Source organism: Nomascus leucogenys, chromosome 6, assembly GCF_006542625.1.
Source record: "Nomascus leucogenys isolate Asia chromosome 6, Asia_NLE_v1, whole genome shotgun sequence".
Classification (NCBI taxonomy): Eukaryota; Metazoa; Chordata; class Mammalia; order Primates; family Hylobatidae; genus Nomascus; species Nomascus leucogenys.
Window position 1 is genome coordinate 69288420 of NC_044386.1, and position 19564 is coordinate 69307983.

Sequence of the window (19564 nt, forward strand, 5' to 3'; positions counted from 1 at the left end):
TTGGAAAATTCTTGGAAGGGGTTCCATCAGTGCAGAGGACCCTTGACCACGTAGTGCATCCCTTCACTCAAGGCAGGCCTGTTTTGTTCATGGCTGTAGTAGCCCAATATTAGAATAGTGCAGACTCTAGGCGGCCTACCATTGTGTATGCCGGCTGGGGTGACCCAGTGGGGAGACGTGGCACCTTGAAGATTGGGGAGAATTCTGCTGGCTGGAAAGGGGCCAGGAGGGTATGGGTGGCTGATAAGCTGGTGTAGGACCACTCCTTCCTTAAGAAGTGACTGATTGTGACATGTGGTGGGAATGGAGGAACATTCCGAATCATTACTTGGTCAGGACACACGTCTCTTATTAAATGTCATCAACACAATCTGCCTGGAAGAAACATGATTACTTTCTACCAAGCACAGACCCTCCTAGAGAGACCAGACCCAGTCCAGCACCTTCAGTTTCCCCAGAGGGTAGCAACTCAAATCAGCGAGACCGCATTTCAGGGTTTTAGTTACAGATACTGAGGATGCTCAAACATCCATGCAGTTTGCCGTTCACTGTAACACGCAACCCAGAATGGCTGTTTCAGTCCCCCGTCGGTTATCTGAAAAGCAGTCTTACTGAGCTCCAACCCCAAATTAATTTGGTGAGAACTTGAACTAGGCTATTAACCTTAATTCTGAGAGAAGAATGACACCCCCCTCCCACTGCTGGGGTCCAATGAGGGTGAGTGCCCGGGATCCTTCATTCTCCAGGCTCCTCTCAGAACACAGCAAGGGTGGCTGACTCCCTCGAACGTCCATTAAGCACAATGCACCGGGGCAAGGCAGTAGGGGGTTTGCTGAGCCCGGTTCTGCGGCGGTGGGAAGTTATTCACCGGCGTCTCCGAGGACGGCCCAGGCCTGCAGAATGGCTGGGGCCGCGGGCTGGGGTAGGGGTTACCGGGAGAGTCAAGGGCAAGTTGGCCCGGCCCGGGCTAGGAGGCGCGGGCTGGGCGCAGCCGAGCATTTCCTCCGGGAGGCCCAGACAGCGGGCGGGTGGGGCGCGGTGGGCGGGGTCCTCGCAGCTGGTGGCGTTTGAAGCCCCCCCGACCGCGGTGGGAGAGGGACAGCCTAGAAGAGTTGGCAGCGGGCCTGGGGCGGGAGGGGGAGGAAGGGGCCCCGCGTTCCCTCAGCAGCGGCGCCGGCCGCCCTGGCACGTAGTTCGCTTCTGGAGGCACAGGCCACGGTGGGCGCGCCACGCCACCCGGGCTGCCAGGCTCACCGCCAGCCGAGGCTAGTCCTGCTCGGGCTGACCCGAGCTCAAGGACAGCGCGGCCGCACCCCGGATCCCAGCCGCCAGGAACGAGCCCGAAGAGTCTGTCCCTCCCGCGGGAGCTGCCCCGCCCGGACTCCCGGAGCTCTGCAAGGCAGGGGCGTGGGGAGGGCGAGCGGCCTGAGGCTCTAGGCGCGGCCACCCGGCAAGCCGGCGGCGGAGGGCGCGGCGCGAGTACGTTCCGCCCCTAGGCAGCCCCGCGCCCAGCCGGGCAGACACGCCTCCCCGCCGGCGCCCATCGCGGGCGGAACAAATGGCGCTCTCCAGAAACCGCTCCCCTCCATACCGGGGGCCAAGGCTGTCACCACACAAAAGCTCCGGCAGACAAGTGCCCGCTGTGTCCCCGCCGCGGGGGGTACGGACAGCCGCTCCGCGCCGCGACTACCCGGCCCACCGTCCCCGGACGTCATGCGTCAGCGCGCCCCACTCCAGTTTCCGCCCCTCCTCCCACCGGCCCGGGGGACACGCCCACTGGCCTCGCGCAGGGCCCGGGACCCGGCACGCCCCTCTTGCGGCCCGGATTGGCCTAGCCATGAACCCACGGACCAATGGCGTCTGTCCCGGCCCTCAGTCACGCCCCCTTCCCCAGGCGCGGGCACGCGACCGCTCCGTTCCGCCGGTGCGCGCTCTGGGCTCCCCGCCCCCTCCGCGCGCGCAGCTCCCCGTGGCCGCCGCCGCCTGTAACCTGCGCCGCCAGGATGTGGCTGGGGGCTGACGTCGGGTCCAGATGTGGCCCCGGCCCCGCCCACCCCTGGGGCCAGGCCGCCCACACCGAGCCGCGGCGCGCACGGCAGCTGTCCCGCCAGCCACAATGCGCGGCGAAGCTGCGGCCGCGACTTGGCGCGGTAGTCCTTAACGTTGCCGCTCGGCATCCTTAGAACCGGCCGCCCCTGACGCCGGGCAGGGACTCCAGTCGCCCGCGCCCCCCATGCGCTCACTTTTCGGTGCCTGGCCGGGCCGGCGCCTCGCAGACGCGGAGCCGCGCGGGTGACGGCACAGGCGGCTGCGCGCCCAGCCCAGCCCAGCCCAGCCCGAGGAGAGGGCGCGCCGCGCCCCCGCCCCCCGCCCGCTCTCCCGAGGCCGTGGGTGCGGATGCGCGGCTGACGCCTCGCAGCAAGAGCACCGCCGCCGGCCCCAGCCCGCAGCATGGCAGCCGCCGCCTATGTGGACCACTTCGCCGCCGAGTGCCTCGTGTCCATGTCGAGCCGCGCGGTCGTGCATGGGCCGCGGGAGGGGCCGGAGTCCCGGCCCGAGGGCGCGGCCGTGGCCGCCACCCCCACGCTGCCCCGCGTCGAGGAGCGCCGCGACGGTAAGGACAGCGCCTCGCTGTTCGTGGTGGCGCGGATCCTAGCGGACCTCAACCAGCAAGCGCCGGCGCCCGCCGCGGCGGAGCGCAGAGAGGGCGCCGCGGCCCGGAAAGCGAGGACCCCCTGCCGCCTGCCGCCGCCCGCCCCCCAGCCGGCCTCCCCCAGCGCCGAAGGCGCGGCGGCCGCGCCCCCCAGCCCGGCGTGGAGCGAGCCGGAGCCCGAGGCGGGGCTGGAGCCCGAGCGGGAGCCGGGGCCCGCGGGGAGCGGCGAGCCCGGCCTCAGACAAAGGGGCCGGCGGGGCCGAAGTCGCGCCGACCTCGAGTCCCCGCAGAGGAAGCACAAGTGCCACTACGCGGGCTGCGAGAAAGTTTACGGGAAATCCTCGCACCTCAAGGCGCACCTGAGAACTCACACAGGTCAGTGGGGCGGCGCGGGCGCCCGGATCGCGCGGAAGGGGTCGGCGCGAGCTGCCCGACCACGCCCCCGGAGCCGCCGGCGGGGTGCGAGGTGGGGGCCGGGCGGGCCGGGTTGCCCCGGGCCTCGCCCCTTCCTTCGCCGCTCCGACCCGCGGCTGGCCCCGCGCGCCGCGCGAGGCGGGTCCTAGGTCTCGGAGCCGGCGCCCGCCAGGCGACCGCGCCCCCGCCGGGCACGCCCCCTCCCTGGGCGCGCTCGGGTGGGGCCGCGGGGGCGGATGTAGTCATTTGGGCCGGGGGCGGGGACCCCGCCCGGCCGGGAGGCGGCGCGGGCAGGTGCGGGCGGCCTGGGTGTGGACCGCAGGCGGCACTCGTGACGGTGGGGCGCCCGGAGCGGGGGCAGGGGAAGCTCTCCGGGGTCCTTCTCGTCTCCTCCCCCGCTGCCCGGGCGCGCGCTCAGGAGGGGAGGGGCCGGCCCCGGCGCGCGGCGGGCGAAGTTCACGTAGGGACAAGGCTTCCTTCGCCGCTCGGCACATTCTTCGCTTTCTTTTTCCTGTAATTTTTCAGCACTCTTAAGGTTTAATTTGTCGTGGCCAAAGTCAGCGGTGGCGCTGGGCGATGCGGGCGGCGGTCCCGGGTCCCGCTCCCCGCCTGCGGCTCTTTGTGGGAGCCCCCGCCCATCCGGCCCGGCTGGGGCGCGCCCGGCCCTAGGGCTCCTCGGCCTCGAGGCTCTCTGCGGAAAGGAATGCCCTGGCCGCTGCCCATCCTCCATGCTGCCCTCTCGCCTGCCCACCTCTCACCTGCCCTGCGCCGGTGCGGGGCGGGCGGCACCTGCGCCAGGGCGGGCGCTGAGCCTCCAGCCTGGGGATCACCGCCCGCCCCCGCCAGCCCAGCGGCAGCAGTTCCCACGCGCGGCCCGATACTTTGTAGTTGATTCATCTGTGGCGGTTCCCTCCCCCCTTTGTTTCGTTTTTAACACAAAGATGAACATATTTTAATGGACGGCAATCCTTCCCCATTTTGGTGTAAAGAATTGTATGCTTCCTCTGAGCTCACGTGAGTTCTTCTGTGACACTCACCTCTTATACCTTGGGGGCAGGCTGAAAACCCGTGTACTGAATACTCTTGCCTTGTGACCAAGGGTGGTGGTCTATCATTTGTAAAATAGTTCACATAGTGATTAAAAGGCATAAAAAGAAGCTGCAGTCTTGGATATCCTAGAACTGAAGGCCCCTTTTTTTTCCGGTACATTTGGAACTGAAAGGGCCCGAGGTCTGCAGGTGAGGCTTTCGGATCTCGGACTAACTTTCCCCCGGGAGGCTGTTGTGGCCGCCCCAAACCACGTGGCAGGTGATGGGGTAGAGGGTGAGAGCGGGGCCGTTTCTAGACATTCCGGGTCAGTTAAGGGTGTGGGGGCTCAGGTTGGGGGTGGGAGTCAGTGTGGGCTGAGAGTTCAGCTCGGGACGCGGCGCAGGGTGGGTGTGGCCCTGGGGGAGGGGCCAGGCTAGGCTCAGCTCGGCTCCAGGTGGACCCTGAGTATCGGGTAGGGGCAGCGATTGGGGCGTGGCTGGGGTTGAGATGCGCTTTGAGGGACGATGCCCGTGCTGGGCAGGATTCTTAATGTTTGGGAAATTTTTCTACCGCTCCTGTCAGGGTGGCCTGACACTCGGCAGCACCGGTAGCGGGGAATTGAGGAGGGGGGTGGCCTAGGGGAGGGGCTCGCCGTCGTGGGCGGGGCCGGCTCGTCAGGGCCTCAGCCCTGGGATGTCTTCCTGGTGGTGGGTCCACCTCCCGCTTCAGGCTCTGGCCCCGCGCGAGCCCCTTGACTAGAATATTGGCGCAGGGGCGCTGGAGACCCGGGCCTCCCGCCGTAGGTGGGGCCGGTTTCCTCGGAGCGCCTGGAAACCGAAGGCAGGCAAAAGAGAATGGGACCAACCCTTTGAGTGTCTGCAGTGTGCTACGGTGCCCATTCTTGAAGCAGAGAAGCTATTCCACCCTTCAGGTGTGCAGACATCAGAAGTCCTACCTCCAGAGTGGAAGCCGGCCTCTAAGTCGGAAGTGCACAGGGCTCCGGCAGCGGGGTGGCGGGGAGTTGGGAAGAACGCAGATTTCCAGGCCCCTGATGCCGACCTAGTACACACAGTTCCAGCCTGCAGCTGGGAATGCATGTTACCGGTACCCCAGGTGACCCATTATGAGAGTTGCACTGCCCAGAAACCTACCTCTGAAGGTAGTCTGGTTCAGCATCTGGTGGAGGGCACCCCTGGGAAGCCCATTTCCAGCCCCTGCCCAGGTGTGCAGAGCATAAGTAACTGGTGTTCCTCAAGGGAGAAGAGGAGCTTGCTGTGGGGGGAGAAAGGAGCATCTTGCAGAAGGGAGAAACCCAGGCAGGCCTCAGAGATGACTGAGAAGGCAGGCCACAAGGTGGTGGCTTCGCTGCAGCCGTGGGCTCAGGTGTCCGTGGTTTGTGGGCCTCTAGCAGCATTGTGGGGTCTCTGCAGTCAGTGACTGAGGTCATGCCGGGCCTTGTACTCCATTAGGCACGGGAAGGTGCCCCCGCCCCACTTCCCGCATTTCCAGGATCCACAGTAATTTCATGGCAGTGGGTGAATATCAAAACCAGGAAGGTAGCCAGCTGCTCTGTGCTGTTCCTCTATGTGACCAGGGACCGGTTCCCAGATCTCCTTGCACCTTGGTGATGTCTGCCCTGACCACCTGCAAAGTCTTCAGGGAAATGAGGGTCAAGTATGTGAAGACCCTTTGGGAAGTGCAAGGGTCAGCCTTGACTCTGGAGGCGCTTGTGGTCCCTTGGCCGTGGCTCTGCTCTGATTTTCCACCCCCACTCTCTGAACAGCTTCATGCTAAGAGCTTTCTGTCCTGGTTAGCTGTTTAGCAGTTTGGTCTCCCACTCCCACTCTCCGAGGAATTATCCTGTGGACACATTGGTCTTTGTCACATTTAGGTAATTGTTGATGTTGTAACAATGCATGATAACACAAAACCAAGAAAAGCATCTTTACAGCTCGTGCTGCTTTATTATTTGGCCAATGAGAACTTCCCAGTCCAGACCTGGAAAGTTTGCTCAGAGGGGCTTAGGGGAGCAGCAAGACCAGGAGCAGATTTTCTTGGAGCCTGAGGTGCTTTAATGCAGAAATTCAAGGACTCACCTTCAGATAGGTCAGGCTGGGGCCCTCTTGAGGGCAGACTGGTTGCCCAGATCCTGCCTCTGGAGAGTCCTGCGTGTTGTCCTGAATGGGGAGACTTGGCAGGCCCCCAGCAGAATGGCCACTTGGTCTTTCTTGGCAGAGAGACCCTGAATACATTTCTACCTATTTGTACCCACAGATAATTGTTTTCAAAACTGCTGTGTGTCCTGTTTCCCTCCAGTGCTGGAGCCAAAACATCTCTGCATGCTGGGCCCTCTCTGGGTTCTGGGGGTCCCATGGAAAGGTGGGCACAGTGGCGTGCCCAGCCTTCCCTCCTGCAGAACCTGAGGCATGTTTGTGGTCACTTGGCCCTGTTTGGGTGAAGGAGGGAAGTAGAGTAAGATCACATTCTGTCAGCCATTTCCTGTGATAATTTGGGTGGGGTTCACCTGAAATTTATCTTAACCCACTGAAGCAAGGATTCGATCCTAACAGATTATTGCGACTCCTCCCCCAGGGCACACTCCGGCTTTGGAGACTTGTTTCCAAGCACACCGCCCCCTGGGCACCCTGCAGGTCCTCCCTGATGCTGCTGCCTGGGAAAGCAGAGCAGAGGACATCTGGCAGAGCAGAGGGCATCTGGGCGGGATCTCCTTTAAACAGGGCAAAGCGAGGCTTGTTGGTGGTTCGTGCTTTGTTCAGAGACACACGCAGGCCAGTGGCTCAGCAAACCCACCCCTCCCTCTCACACCCTCGAAGTCCCAGGCTGCCAGTGGCCCTAGTTGTGAAACTCCTCAAACAATGCAGAAGTGTATGCAGCATGGGAGGTGCCAGCCTGCACCGCCACCAAACCACTGTTACCCCACGTTGGTGTTTTTCTTTACAGACCTTCTAGATGGATTTGCACGCATGCATACGTGTGTATCCATGTAGACATTTTGAAACATACTTAAATAGGATCCTAGCAAACATCTCACTGCTGGCATTTTGTTCTGTGTGTTTGCTTAAACGAGGCATCTTCATTCATTTTCACAGCCTCATGGTATTCCAAGATGTGGTTATATGGCTGCATTGTAACTTATTTACCCTTCACTTATGGAAAGGACAGCTACATTGCCTTTTTTTGTTTTTTGTTTTTTGTTTTGCTATTACAAGTTGTGTAGCAGTGGACTCTGGTGTGTGTGTGTCTTGGTGCAGGGGAGCTGGCATTTCTGTAGGATTGAGACCTAGTGGTGGTATTGACAGGGTTGATAAGTGTTGGTTAACTTTGTTGTGGAGTTACTATGTTATGTTTTTAAAGGAAATAGACCACACTTGTTGGTCCCCCCTCTGAGGGAGAGACCTGTGGTGTCGCCACTCCACCTTCTTGAAAATGTTTACTTCTCCCAGTTCTCCTTTTGCATGTGTGAGAACATTGAGAACATTTAAAACAGTACTAGCAAAACCACTGTCACTCCCGCACGCCTGGTGGCTGGCTGTCCTGGCCATCTTCAGTTCTGGTTTTACAGAGACTGGAAAGTGTGTGGTGGGTGCTCAGCCCCAGAGCAGTTGGGTGGGGGCTGGTGTGGTGCCATCTCCAACCCCCCTTCCCCCCCTGTTGAAAGAAGGCTGGAGGCTGTGCTGCCTGAGTGAACTGATAGGACGCAGTTCATTAAACCAGTAGCCTGTGTCTGGGGCTTCACATGTCTGGAACACAGTAGAGATGGGGGCCCGATCCTTCTGAGTAGGTGCTATGAAGCCCGCTTCTCAAGCTTCTGACAGCCTCCTGCCCTTAGGTCCTGTGTGCTCCCACTTTACACATAGCTTTAATCCGACTGGTTACTGGGGAAGGGCAAAAGACATGGATAGCAGCTAAAGGGAAGGGAGGAAACAAACCAGCAGGTTGTTAACATATGCGTGTGTAAGTGTGTGTGTTTAAATGGGTCATGAAGGAGCCCTACAGTCAACCAGCGCTGGAACAAGCGTGGGGCCATTTGTGGAGGGGCACATGTTTCTCCGCAGCAGTCCCTGAGGTCTGTATGAGAGACCCTGGCATAACAAACACTCTAGCAGGGATCTTGAGATAACAAGGCACTGTGAAGTGTGTTCAGTTTGTGCTTTCAGGAAGCAGTTAAAATAGTTTTAAAAATAAAAACTTCTAGAAAGGTACACTCAGCTTTCACAATCCTAAGACTTCCAGACTGTTTGCTCTAGGGGCCAGGCATTGTTCTGTTTGTATTAGTTTACATCAAGCTATCTAATCTTCACAAGGACCCTATGAAGTAGGCTCTATTATTATTACTAAATTTCAAATAAGGAAGCTAAGGCTCCAGTGTCTTAGGAATCGTGCCCAAGGTCACACCGTAAGTGAGGGTGGAACAGAGATTGGAGCTGGGGCTTGAGCCTGGGCAGCCACCCCTGAGGTGGGTGTACCTGCTGTGTCCTACTGCCACTCCTGTCTGGACCAGTGTTTCAGGTGACTGCAGGTGAGCAGGGCCCCGTAGTAGTAGAAATCTGGATGTCCCCAGCACACGGCTTCCCGCACAGATTTTTACTGCTTCTTAAAAGTTGAGGGAGTAGTATAGTGAACACTCCTATGCTCTTCCCATAGGGTCATTGGGTAATATTTTGCCACATTTTTCTCCTTTCCTCCTCTTTTTCTTTCTAAAGAAAGAAAAATTAATTTTTTGTCTATATTTTTCTCCCTTTTCCATCTCGCCTCTCTCTTTATATATTATCTGATACACAGTCCATGTTCAGTTCCCCTAGCGATTCCTAAAATGTCCAGTATAGGATTCAGGATCCAGTTAATCACACATTGCATTTGGTTGTCCTCTCTAGTTTCCCTTAGTTTAGGCTAGTTTCCCGTCTTTTGGTCCTTTATTATGTTACGCTGGCATTTGAAGTCCCGAAGCCAGTTGTCTTGTAGAACAACTCACAATCTGGATTGATCTGATTTTTTCCCGTGATCAGGTCTGGTTTAAACAAATTTTGGTCCAAAATATGGCACAGGTGATGTTGGGCACTTCCATTGCCTCATGGGGGTGGGAGAATGGGATATTAGCCTGTCCCACTGCAGGATCACATGGTTAAGGTGGGCAGCCAGGCTCAGCCACTTCCATCCACCTGGTTGGTTTCTAGTACATCTTCCAACTTCCTTGACTGGAGAGATGTTGGGGGTTGGGTTCAGCTTTGGAAGGCTTTTGAAGTCAAAGGACCACCTAGAGGAGGCCTGGGTGCTCCTTTCCCCAAACAGACGAGACACCCTGATTTTCCTTTGAATGAAAGTGGCTCCAGATAGTATTAATAGCCAGCTCAAGGGTAGCTGTGAGTGTGTTCTTGGTCAGCCCACCTGAATGCCGGCCCTGTGGCCACAGGCAGCCTGTCTCCTAGGGCTGGAGAGGGCCTACAGCAGGTGACACTCTCCAAGTCCTCGTGAGTTGTTATGTGCTTTCAAGAAATAAACAAAAATTGTCCTAAGTCCACACACTTGAGCCTGTTTTTCTTTCCTTTTTTTTTTGTTGAGACGAAGTCTTGCTCTTGTCCCCCACACTGGAGTGCAATGGCACGATATCGGCTCACTGCAACCTCTGCCTCCCAGGTTCAGGCGATTCTCCTGCCTCAGCCTCCCAGGTAGCTGGGATTACAGGCATCTGCCACCATGCCCGGCTAATTTTTGTATTTTTAGTAGAGACGGGGTTTCACCATGTTGGCCAGGCTGGTCTTGAACTCCTGACCTCAGGTGATCCGCCCACCTCGGCCTCCCAAAGTGCTGGGATTACAGGCGTTGAGCCACCGCACCCGGCATTTTCTTTCCTTTCAAAGCCCCAAATGGAATTATTTTCTTGAGAAGTCAACTTCCTGTCGAGATGGGAATAAACTTTTCACCAGCTTGGCAATTCAGAAGCAGCCGCAGTGCTGTGTGGCTGGGGTTGGGGTCATGAAGACAGCCACCAGTGCAGTCCTCGGGGTGGGAGATACTGAGTTCAGAAGGCTTTGGACACTCTTCTGGGCCAAAATAATGGAAACTTGAACTTGTTTTACTCTTGGCATCAATTGGGTACTAGGCACAGAAGAAATCCTCACCCAACCAAAAGCTCTGCCATTTGGCCATAAACACACTTGTATGCCTCCATAGCCACATACATGTGTATAAACGCATATGGGTGTGTGTAAGTGGACGTGGCACCCTGCTCATGTGCTTGCTGAACGGGGGAGCATCCACACCTGGAACATAGTAACTATGTGGAACTTCTGATTTCTAGTTCAGTTTTAGATCTTAGGTCCGTCTTCACCCCCAGCAAACGTTATCAGCTGTTTGTGAGTCAGGCGCTTTGGGGAGACATGGAGTTTGCTCAGTTGAAACTAGGGCTGTGGTGAAGGGGCTATGCCTTCGCACCTTGCTGCCCCGCCCAGCAGAGTGACTGGGCTCCTGTGTCCTCCACACTGCTTCAGTTCCCCTCCTGATGCAGGGCCAGGCTGTGATCGCCATTTGCTGTTGGGCATTGTGTGTGTGTGTGTGTCTGTGTGTGTGTGTGTGTGTGTGTGTGTGTGTGTGTGTGTGTGTGTGGTGGCGGGGCAGGGGGAGGGCACAGCATGGCACCGAGCACCAGAAACACAGCCTTGACCAGTCCCTGGTCAAATCATTCTGGACAAACAAGACAGAGCACACTTGGCAGGGGCAGGATTCTGTTTATTGTTCTCCGTTTTTGAAGTTCATCACACAAAAACACTTGCTAACCAGAAACTTGGCTACACTCCGTGGCCATTGGCCAGTCTGTCCCAAGGTGACTTGTTTGGAGCACTGAGGCTTGATGCCTCAGATTAAATGTCCTTATGCTGGTGCCACAGGGGTGTGGCCTACTCTGCATGGATGAGTGACCCTGGGTCCCCAGGCACAGGGCACAGGCTCGTCTCCTTGAAGCTGGAGCCCATGTTGCATCATGAAAGAGCTCTGCAAGAATTGAAGGCCCAGAGCAAAAATCGCTCACCAAAGAGCATGTGGCTCAGAGCCTACCTGGGCCTCCTATCTCAGTTAAAGTTTCTAAAGGTGGAGTTGTGTCACGTGCTTGTCTCCTGTGAGCACAGGCCAGGTGGGAGGAAGCTTGGGAGTGGGGAGAGGATGACGTGGGCTCAGAGGAGCCACGGGCTTCTCCCCCGGCCCCAGCGTCCACTGGACACACATGGGAGGTGAGGTGATGCCTGAGCAGCCTAGCAAGTGGTCAGGGCCCTGGTTGGGGCCTCCTCACTCCCTTTTGGAGCACTGGCAGCTAGTGGCAAGGGCCTTGTGCTTCCATATGTGGGTCCAAGCTGTGGATGGGGAGGCCAAGTGTCCTGGCATGTGGGAGGTGGTGAGGTGCTCCCTGGAGATCTAACAGGTATGCACGGGTTAGCGAGACCTGAGAGTCCTTCTTGGGCCACACCTAAGTATGTGCAGGGCCTGTGATACAGCCAGAATTTCCTCCTCTGATAAACTTCTCTGAGCCTTTCTACTTGTCTTTAACTCTTTTATCGTCTAAATGTTCACTAAAAAGAAAAAGAATAAAGGGAATTTGGTTTAGGGCTATTGGTAGAAGTTAAAGTTGATGGCAGAGCATGAATAGGGGTGTCTGCAAGGAATTGTTGGAAAAGAGATTGGAAATAGAGCAAAGGCTTGTGTGAGTCTCAGAACCTGACTCCTTTGTTGACTGGGAGTAGGGCAGAGGGCAGGGGTCCAGCAGGTCATTGGTCTCGGGTTACCAAAAAGGTTAAGGCTATTCACCTGGACCGCTGGCTGGGGGTGCTGCTCAAAGCCAGGATCTGGGAGCCAGGGTCAGCACCTTGGGTGCACCCAGGCATCATAGCAACAACAAACCCCAACATGTTTTCATAGACCAGGGCAGATAAATGGGAGTTAATGACATGGTTCCCACACATCCGAATCTGGGATATGTAAAATGTGACACACAGTCTGAGCATTTGGCAGGCTCTCCATGGTCTTGCTTTGCATATTTTGGCCTATCTGCCCTCCAGACTTACTGCCCATTGTCCTCACCTGCATGGCTGGCCATGTCTGGTTTGCCTACTCGTCATTGAAGGCATCCACAGGGGTGCCATCTGCCCCCATGTCCCTCTCCCACTAGGCATGCTAAGTGGCCCATGGCAGGGCAGGCAGGGACTCAGATTCCCTTCATCCCATCGCTGAGGTCTCACTTCCTTTCTCCGCCCGCCTTACACGTGGAAGGTTTCTCCTGTGCTTGTCCACCAGTTGTCGTTTTTGTCTCCTAGCATGGATGGTGTGGCAGAAGAAGGCCTTGCACAGCAGCACATGAGGACCCACAGGGTTTCTGGCCCCTTGCAGCTGTGCATTCTGAGGGAAGATGCCCAAGGTTTTATTATCTTCTCCAGAGCGCCCTTTTTTTCTGCTTGCATGGCAGGCCCTTTCTAAAATTACGGTCACAGGTTGCTTAATGACAGGGGTGTGTTCTGAGAAATGTGTCGTTAGGCAGTTTCGTCCTCATGTGAACATCATAGAATGCACTTATTATGCACACCTAGATGGCATAGCCTACTGCACACCTAGGCTGTATGGTGTAGCCTCTTGCTTCTAGGCTGCAAGCCTGTACATCATGGTACTGTCCTGAATACTATAAGCAACTGTAACACAATGGTAAGCATTTTGTGTCTAAATATAGAAAAGGTACAATTAAAATGGGGTATCGTCTTATGGGACCAGCCTCTCATCCCACGTGGACTGTCATTGTTTGAAACGTCATTAGGTGGTGCATGGCTGTACTTTGCTGCTTGGCCTAAGGTGCCAGGGCATTCTCTGGGTAAGCCTGAGGGGCCTTGCAGGATACCGTCTTCTATCAACGTTGAAATTAGTTTTAGCACTTTACACTGTGTCCCCTTTGTGGCTGATAGAGCAGGAGCCCTTCAGTGTCTACTGTCACAGGTGTAGAGCTGCTGTGTTGGCGAGCAGGTAGGTGGTTGTCCTGAATTACTGTCAGGCTTTAGAGTCTTACAGGAAATACAGCCTTGGCTACTTATAGCTTGTGATTTGAAGTTTCCATAATGATGCACTGGGTAGTACTCTTCAGCAGTTTGCTTTGGACAAACCATATCATTCTTAAGTTCACTCACTTTAGCCTTTGAGAAACTTCAAAGTTTGTTTCCCTGATCTTCCTAGTTGCCCTGGATTATGAGCCAAGCATTTGAATTCCTTTGCACATCTAGCACTGCACATGGCCTTGGAAGATGGGTATTTATGTGAGTGTGTGCGTGTGTGTGTGTGTGCGTGTGTATATATATATATGCCCGTATTTGCGTGCATGTGTGTGTGTGCTTGCGTATGCACAGGCACACGTGGTCAGCCATGCAGCCAAGTCTCAGAACAATCGTTCCACTGGAAGTAACCCAGTCTTGAGGCATCTGGCCAGGTGGTGTGGGCTGCAGCACGATGTTTGTTTCTCCCAGCCCCATGAACCCCGGTGGGGCTGCATCACTTAAAGGCCAGTCTCTACAAGAGCAGGGTAGGAAGCAGCAGTGCGTGCCCAGCCGTGGCTGTGTAGGCTGAACCAGCCTTCAGGATGGAGGGTGGGACCCTGGAGCCAAGCCAGAGGATGTATACCCTTGGTCCCTAATGAGGTACTCCATCTTGGGCCATTCTGCCCCCTGGTCTCTCTGCTCCTCCTCTGCAAACCAGGGGGGCCAGCAGCCTGCTGGGATCCTGGCCCTGGCCGGGTTAATGGATGGGAACTGAGCTCCTTGTCTGCCCAGCTGAGGTTCAGTCTGGCCCCGTTCTCACTTCTTCTACTCCCCGTTGTACTGTGGGATCTGAGCATTTCTTTAACAGCCTTCGGGGGTTTCCAGCCCTCAGGACAAGCAGCAGGTGGGTATACAGGGGAGCAGACCCCAGGGGGGCCTGAGGAGGGAGGGTGAAGGCACCCCTCCTTTGTGCTGTCTGTAGCTGCTCAGCCTGGGAGACACTGTGGAGGAGGCTGTGGCTTCCTCCTTCCGCCCTCTGGGGATGCCCTGGCGGCCTGTCCCTTGGGGTGTTGGGAGGAGGTGGCTTGGCTGACTGTCCCTGCTCACGGTCAGGGTCCTCCTACACAGCAGAACTGGAGGTAAACACTGGGTTGCCTTGGCAACTGGGCTGCGCCACGGCTCCAAGTGCTCCTGGCTAGAGAAGTTCCCATTGTCTCAAGTTTCTAGGATGGGTTTCTATTTTGATTTTTTTTTTTTTTTTAATTAGCAAGAATGACTAAGATACCAAAATGTCTGACCTGGTTTCTATAATTTCTTAATAAACATTTGTCTTCCCTTTATAGGAGGAATGTTTTAGTGATTCATTGACTTTTCTTTTAGACGGTGGCAAGGCCCTGGTGAGGCAGTGCGGGGGCAGCACAGAGGGCCCCCCACTGCTGACAGCTGGCACGGGAGGCTGGGAGAGCACTGGCCACGATCCAGGGACCAGGCGTGCTTACGTGGACACCACACCAGGATTTTATTGGCTTTGAGGCTAATTAAGTTCCATGGAAAATTTTGGGGAGATGCCTCTCCCCTGTTGGGTGTTCAGATACCCACAACTGGTGCTTCCAGAAGCTGTCTGAAGGCTGATGAGTCTGACTGAGCCCGAGGAGCGCCCTCCCACCCAGTGCTGGACTCTCCCGCCAGAGGCCTGGCCCCCTCCCTGCAGGTCAGGGCATGTGCTTGTTTATACCTTGTTGGTGTTTGCTGTTAAATTCTAACTGCTCACCTAGGTAGCCTGGGCTGGCTGCGCCCAGTGGATGTCCTCCCACCCCCCGCCTGCTGTCTCATGGGAGAGCCCCAGGTGACACTTTGCTGTGGGAGATGCAGCAACGGGCTCTCGCGCAGGCCTGACCCTTCACCTTGGATTTCACTGGGCTTCCCTGCTCTGCCCACCCATGCATTATCTTGTACAGAGTCACCCGCCCCATGGAGGAGCCTGGTGAGGATCCAGGGAAGTGGCTTTGTTTATTTTACTGTCAGTAGGGCTGACCCAGGTTGCCCTGGTGGGTGGTGTGTCCTGTGAGCCTCTCTGCCTCTAGGCCTGTTTTCAGGGTCTCGTCTTCATTGTAGGCTTGCAGGTCCATTTGGGTCCCTTCTCACGACTCAGGCAGGCTGAGGATGTGCCCAGTTGGGCTGGGCTGCCTCATGGGTCATCTCTCCACTGCCCTCACAGCCAACCTCAGGCGTGAACCTGCCTACAAATCCTCTCTCTGCAGCAGCTGCTGTGGCAGTCGCCAAGGGAGCTCAGCACCAAAAAAGATGTTAAGATTTGCTGCATTTGTTTTGGAATGAGTCCCTGGTGTTGCTTGTGCACACCCCAAGCCTCCTGGCCGTTCCAGGTTTCCCTGTTGAACAGACAGCTCTCCTGTGGTTGGGTGGCACAGGGCTGTGGTGAGGGCCCCAGCATCCCTCCTCACCTGGGTGCTCAGCTCCTTGTCATCCTTTCTCTCTTTGTAAAGCAGAAACAGTCCTGCTAACATCACCCCCTTCAAAGATGTATGCAGAATTTGATTTTTTTTCCTGGAAAATACACTTTTTATAGTGTTTAAGAAAAAACTTGTGTTGGGCATGATAACTCATGCATGTAATCCCAGCACTTTAGGAGGCTGAGGCAGGAGAATTGCTTGAGCCCAGAAGTTCGAGACCAGCTTGGGCAACATAGTGAGACTCCACTGGGCATGGTGGTGCACACACCTGTAGTCCCAGCTGCTCAGGAGCCTGCGGGCGGGCGGATCACTTGAGCCCAGGAGGTGGCAGCTGCAGAGCTATGATCTTGCCACTACACTCAAATCTGGGTGACAAGGGGAGATCCTGTCTTAAAAACAAAAGAAAAAAATTTCAAGTCAAAGGTATTGAAATAGTATTGGAAAGTGTTAAAGGAGTCCAAAACATGAGCACACTTGGGAGTTTCGCGGGAGACCCAGCGCCCCTGTGCCCTGTGTTCATCCTGACAATTTGGACTCTGGACCTGGAGCCCTGAGACATTGCTGTGTCTCTTATTGGATCGCCTCGTGGAAGTTTGACTCCACAGATGTTGTATTTGCATGACCTTCCTTGGGAGCCTTTCAGTGTTTTATTTTTCATCAAGAGAAAGGCCTTCTTGTTTGATGGTTCTTTGTTATCTAAACAGCAGCACTATGGCGTAGTGATGAGGAGCCCTGGCCTCGGAGTGGGACAGGCTGAGCCCATCTCTGGGTTTTCACTATGAAATGGGTCTGGTCATGCTGCCTCTAGGAGCATAGGGGTAGAATGTGGGTGAGGCACCCAGCAGGAGGGGTGTGTGTGCGTGTCTGTTCGCGTGTGTGTACGTGTGTGTCTCGGGTAAGTGGTGATTAACTTGCAAGAGCAGAATTTCACCCCCTGCAGTATTGTTCATGGGCACCTAAATGAACAGACAGGTTTGCTGTCTTCTCTTTTGAAAAGAAACAGACACATAGACAATTCAGAACTTTTTTTTTTGAGGCTGGGACAATTCAGAACTTTTTTTTTTGAGGCTGGGTCTCAGTCTGCCACCCAGGCTGGAGTGCGGTGATGCGATCATGGCTCACCGCAGCCTCAAACCCCTGGGCTCACACTATCTTCACAGCTCAGCCTGCCAAAGTGCTGGGACTCCAGGTGTGAGCCACCACACCCAGCCCAGAACTACTGTTTTAAAGCAGGTGCTGGGTCACTTTCCAGGATCCTCACAGCCTGCCTTGAGCCCCCCTTCCCAGAGTCACCCTGTGACACAGCATGTGGGATGGTGCTCCTGGCATCCCAGCCCTAGGCACATCCAGCCTCAGCTTCCGTGTCTGTATCTTCCTGGATAAACCCAGACTGGCTGCAGAAAAGTGGTACAGTCTGTGAGCTTCTATGAGCATCCTGTTGTTGCTATGGAGACCCTGTTGCTAGGCATCAGGCATGCTCAGACTAGGGAGTGGTGACCCCGTCTCAGGTGAGCCTCATGTGTTACCAGGTAACCAACCCCTCTCAGGTACCAACAGGCTGTATCTGGCCAGACTCTTTTAATTAGCAGAAGTAGATGAGCTGAAACCTCAACCTCAAGGTGAAAGACTCAGTCACCAGTCATCAGAACAGTTCTGGACAAGTCCACCTGTCTGAGGTGGGCTTGAAGGTTGCCCTGCACCCTGTGTCAGTAGTCTTGGGCAGTCTTACAGGGACAGGAGAGATTGTGTTTGCAGGTGGCCATGCTAGTCCTGCTGAGTGACCCCACCCCAAGGGAAGGACTTTCTGAGACCAGGCATTCTCTGGGTGAGACTCCCCACACTGGGCAGTCTTGGGTGAGGATGCCGGCTGCTCTCCCAGGGACGCAGCGCCCTGCTGGGTGCCCCGCCTCCCCTCCCGAGGCCCAGGCACCATGACGGGTTTCTTAACTGACAGCTCTTCAGTAGAGAACAACAGAAATCCTGTTTGCAGCAAAACTTGCCTCACTCGACCACTTTATAACAGCTCCTTCAAGTGGGGCGAGTTCATCAATGCCGTTGGCATCTCAGCCATCAGCAGCCCGGAGAATCCCACTCAGGACTTAGGTTTGCTATTTTTGTGTCTTGCCTGGGCTTCACTTGTTTCTATAGGCATTCCACTTCTTGTTTACAGGAGTAATTGCCTTCATGAGCTTCGTGGGCCATCTGCGGATATATGTATTTTTTTCTTTATTTTCTTTCTTTTTTGGGGTAGCAGTTCTATGTTTGCAAATATGAGGATTGTTTCCTAAAGGGAAGCATGAGGCCGTCTTGAGGCTGGCCTCTTGGCTGCTGAGCCGGGCCTTCGCACCCCTTTCCTGCTTTATTTCCGTCTTCCTGTGAGTGTATTTGGTATGGAAGTGCTTCCTGTGGTTGGAGGTGAACATTTGGAGTGACTAAGGAGAGCATGGCCTTCCTCGCTTTCCCAGCATCTGATTGCTCCGTGGACACTTGTGCCTGTTCCCCAGGCAGGGCCTGCTTGCTGGAGGGGGTCAGGGCTGCTCCTGGCCATGGGGTTTCTGCATCGTCCTGCTGGCCAGGCTTCTGTGCTTGGGGAGAGGAGGACGCCGAGGCACATACTGTCTCCGTGCTCTGCTCTTGTGCTCATGAGTGGCCTCTTCTCTCTTCTGCTCTGAGTGACTGGGTGTAGAGTGGCCCCTGAGCTGGGGACAGTCTTGCACCCTTGCGCAGAGCCCGCCGGCTCAGGTGTGCAGCAGACACCATCCTGGGAGAAACAGTGGCAAGGTCTGGGGTGGCCACATTTGCACGTTCTGCAGAGGCAGATGCCTTCGGGACTTCAGACTTGCCCCCAGCCCTAAGGTGGAGTGCAGTGCCCACAGCCCTAAGGCGGGGTGCAGTGCCCACAGACAGGCTGGGTGCATACAGCCTCCCAAACAGCCTCCTGCAATCTTTAAGTCTGCACACCTTCCACCAGGTGTCGGCCCCCAGCAGTGGGAAGGAGACCAGCCTTCAGGCTGCTCACCTGTAGGGAGAAGGCAAGGAGGCATGAGGGGTGCATCCAGCCTCCAGTGAGGACCCACAGGTGGCGTGGGTGCTGATGGGCCCTGGCAGAGTCTGTGTGCCCACCCATGCTGTCAGTCTCTTGAACCGCAGGAGCAAGAACTGGATTTCATGTTAGGAGATAATTTCCAACTTCAAGAAATGACTGGAAAAGTTTTCTACTTAAACTGCCTGTTGTTAAGAGCTGGCCAGCTCTGGCTTTCCAACAGCGCACACAGCCCTCGGGCCAAGCTGAGTACTGGTGTGGGGATGTTCCCACTGACTGCAGGTCACCATGACTCCATGGAGAAGGTCTCCTTGGAGAGGTCTGAGGCTCTGGTATACGAATTAACGTGCTCCTTAGTCTTCCCTGGGAGACCTCTTGATCCACTGTCCCCACCCATACTTTTGGTCACTTGTCAGTCTTTGTATAATGTGTTCAGTGTCCCTCCCTGTGAGACGGCAGCAGAGACAGGAGAGCTACGCATTGCAGGTGGCCCGTGCCTGGTTGCTGCCCTAAATACTTACTGTGCACAAATGGCCTGGCTGTCAGGGGTGACATTGGCCCTGGGGGATGTTTTCCAACCCCCTGGGACAAACACCTGCCAATACTTAGCAGCTACCTCCTGCTAGCGCTGGGCACCCACACCACGCTGGGCCTGTCACTCTAGCTCCAGAGGTGGGGCTCTCCCCACACCCATACCCATCTCTGTGCAGATGGAGACATCTCAGATCCGCCCCTCTAGCCTGTGTCAGGAGGGGAGTGGGCACCTAGGCTTTCCCCTCTTTGTGGCAGGACTGGAGGAGTGTCAGCAGAGTGGCCTCCTTCACCTGCCTTTTAAGCCAGGGCATGCTCTGAAAACATGCCAGGCTGGACGTTTTCATGTGTCTGGCTGGCAGGGGCTCCAGGGGAGGTGGCAGGGGTGCCAGGCACCAAGGCC

At 56.1% G+C, this 19564-nt stretch overlaps 1 protein-coding gene across 1 annotated transcript in view; it reads left to right on the forward strand.

The window, feature by feature from the left end:
- The first annotated feature begins 1941 nt into the window (after window positions 1–1941).
- KLF13 (Kruppel like factor 13) overlaps window positions 1942–19564 on the forward strand; it is a 51016-nt gene continuing 33393 nt past the window's right edge. The window contains exon 1 of the mRNA XM_030814375.1: window positions 1942–3028. Within this exon, the coding sequence (XP_030670235.1) occupies window positions 2452–3028 (577 nt within the window). The 5' untranslated portion in view covers window positions 1942–2451. The remainder of the gene's footprint in view (window positions 3029–19564) is intronic.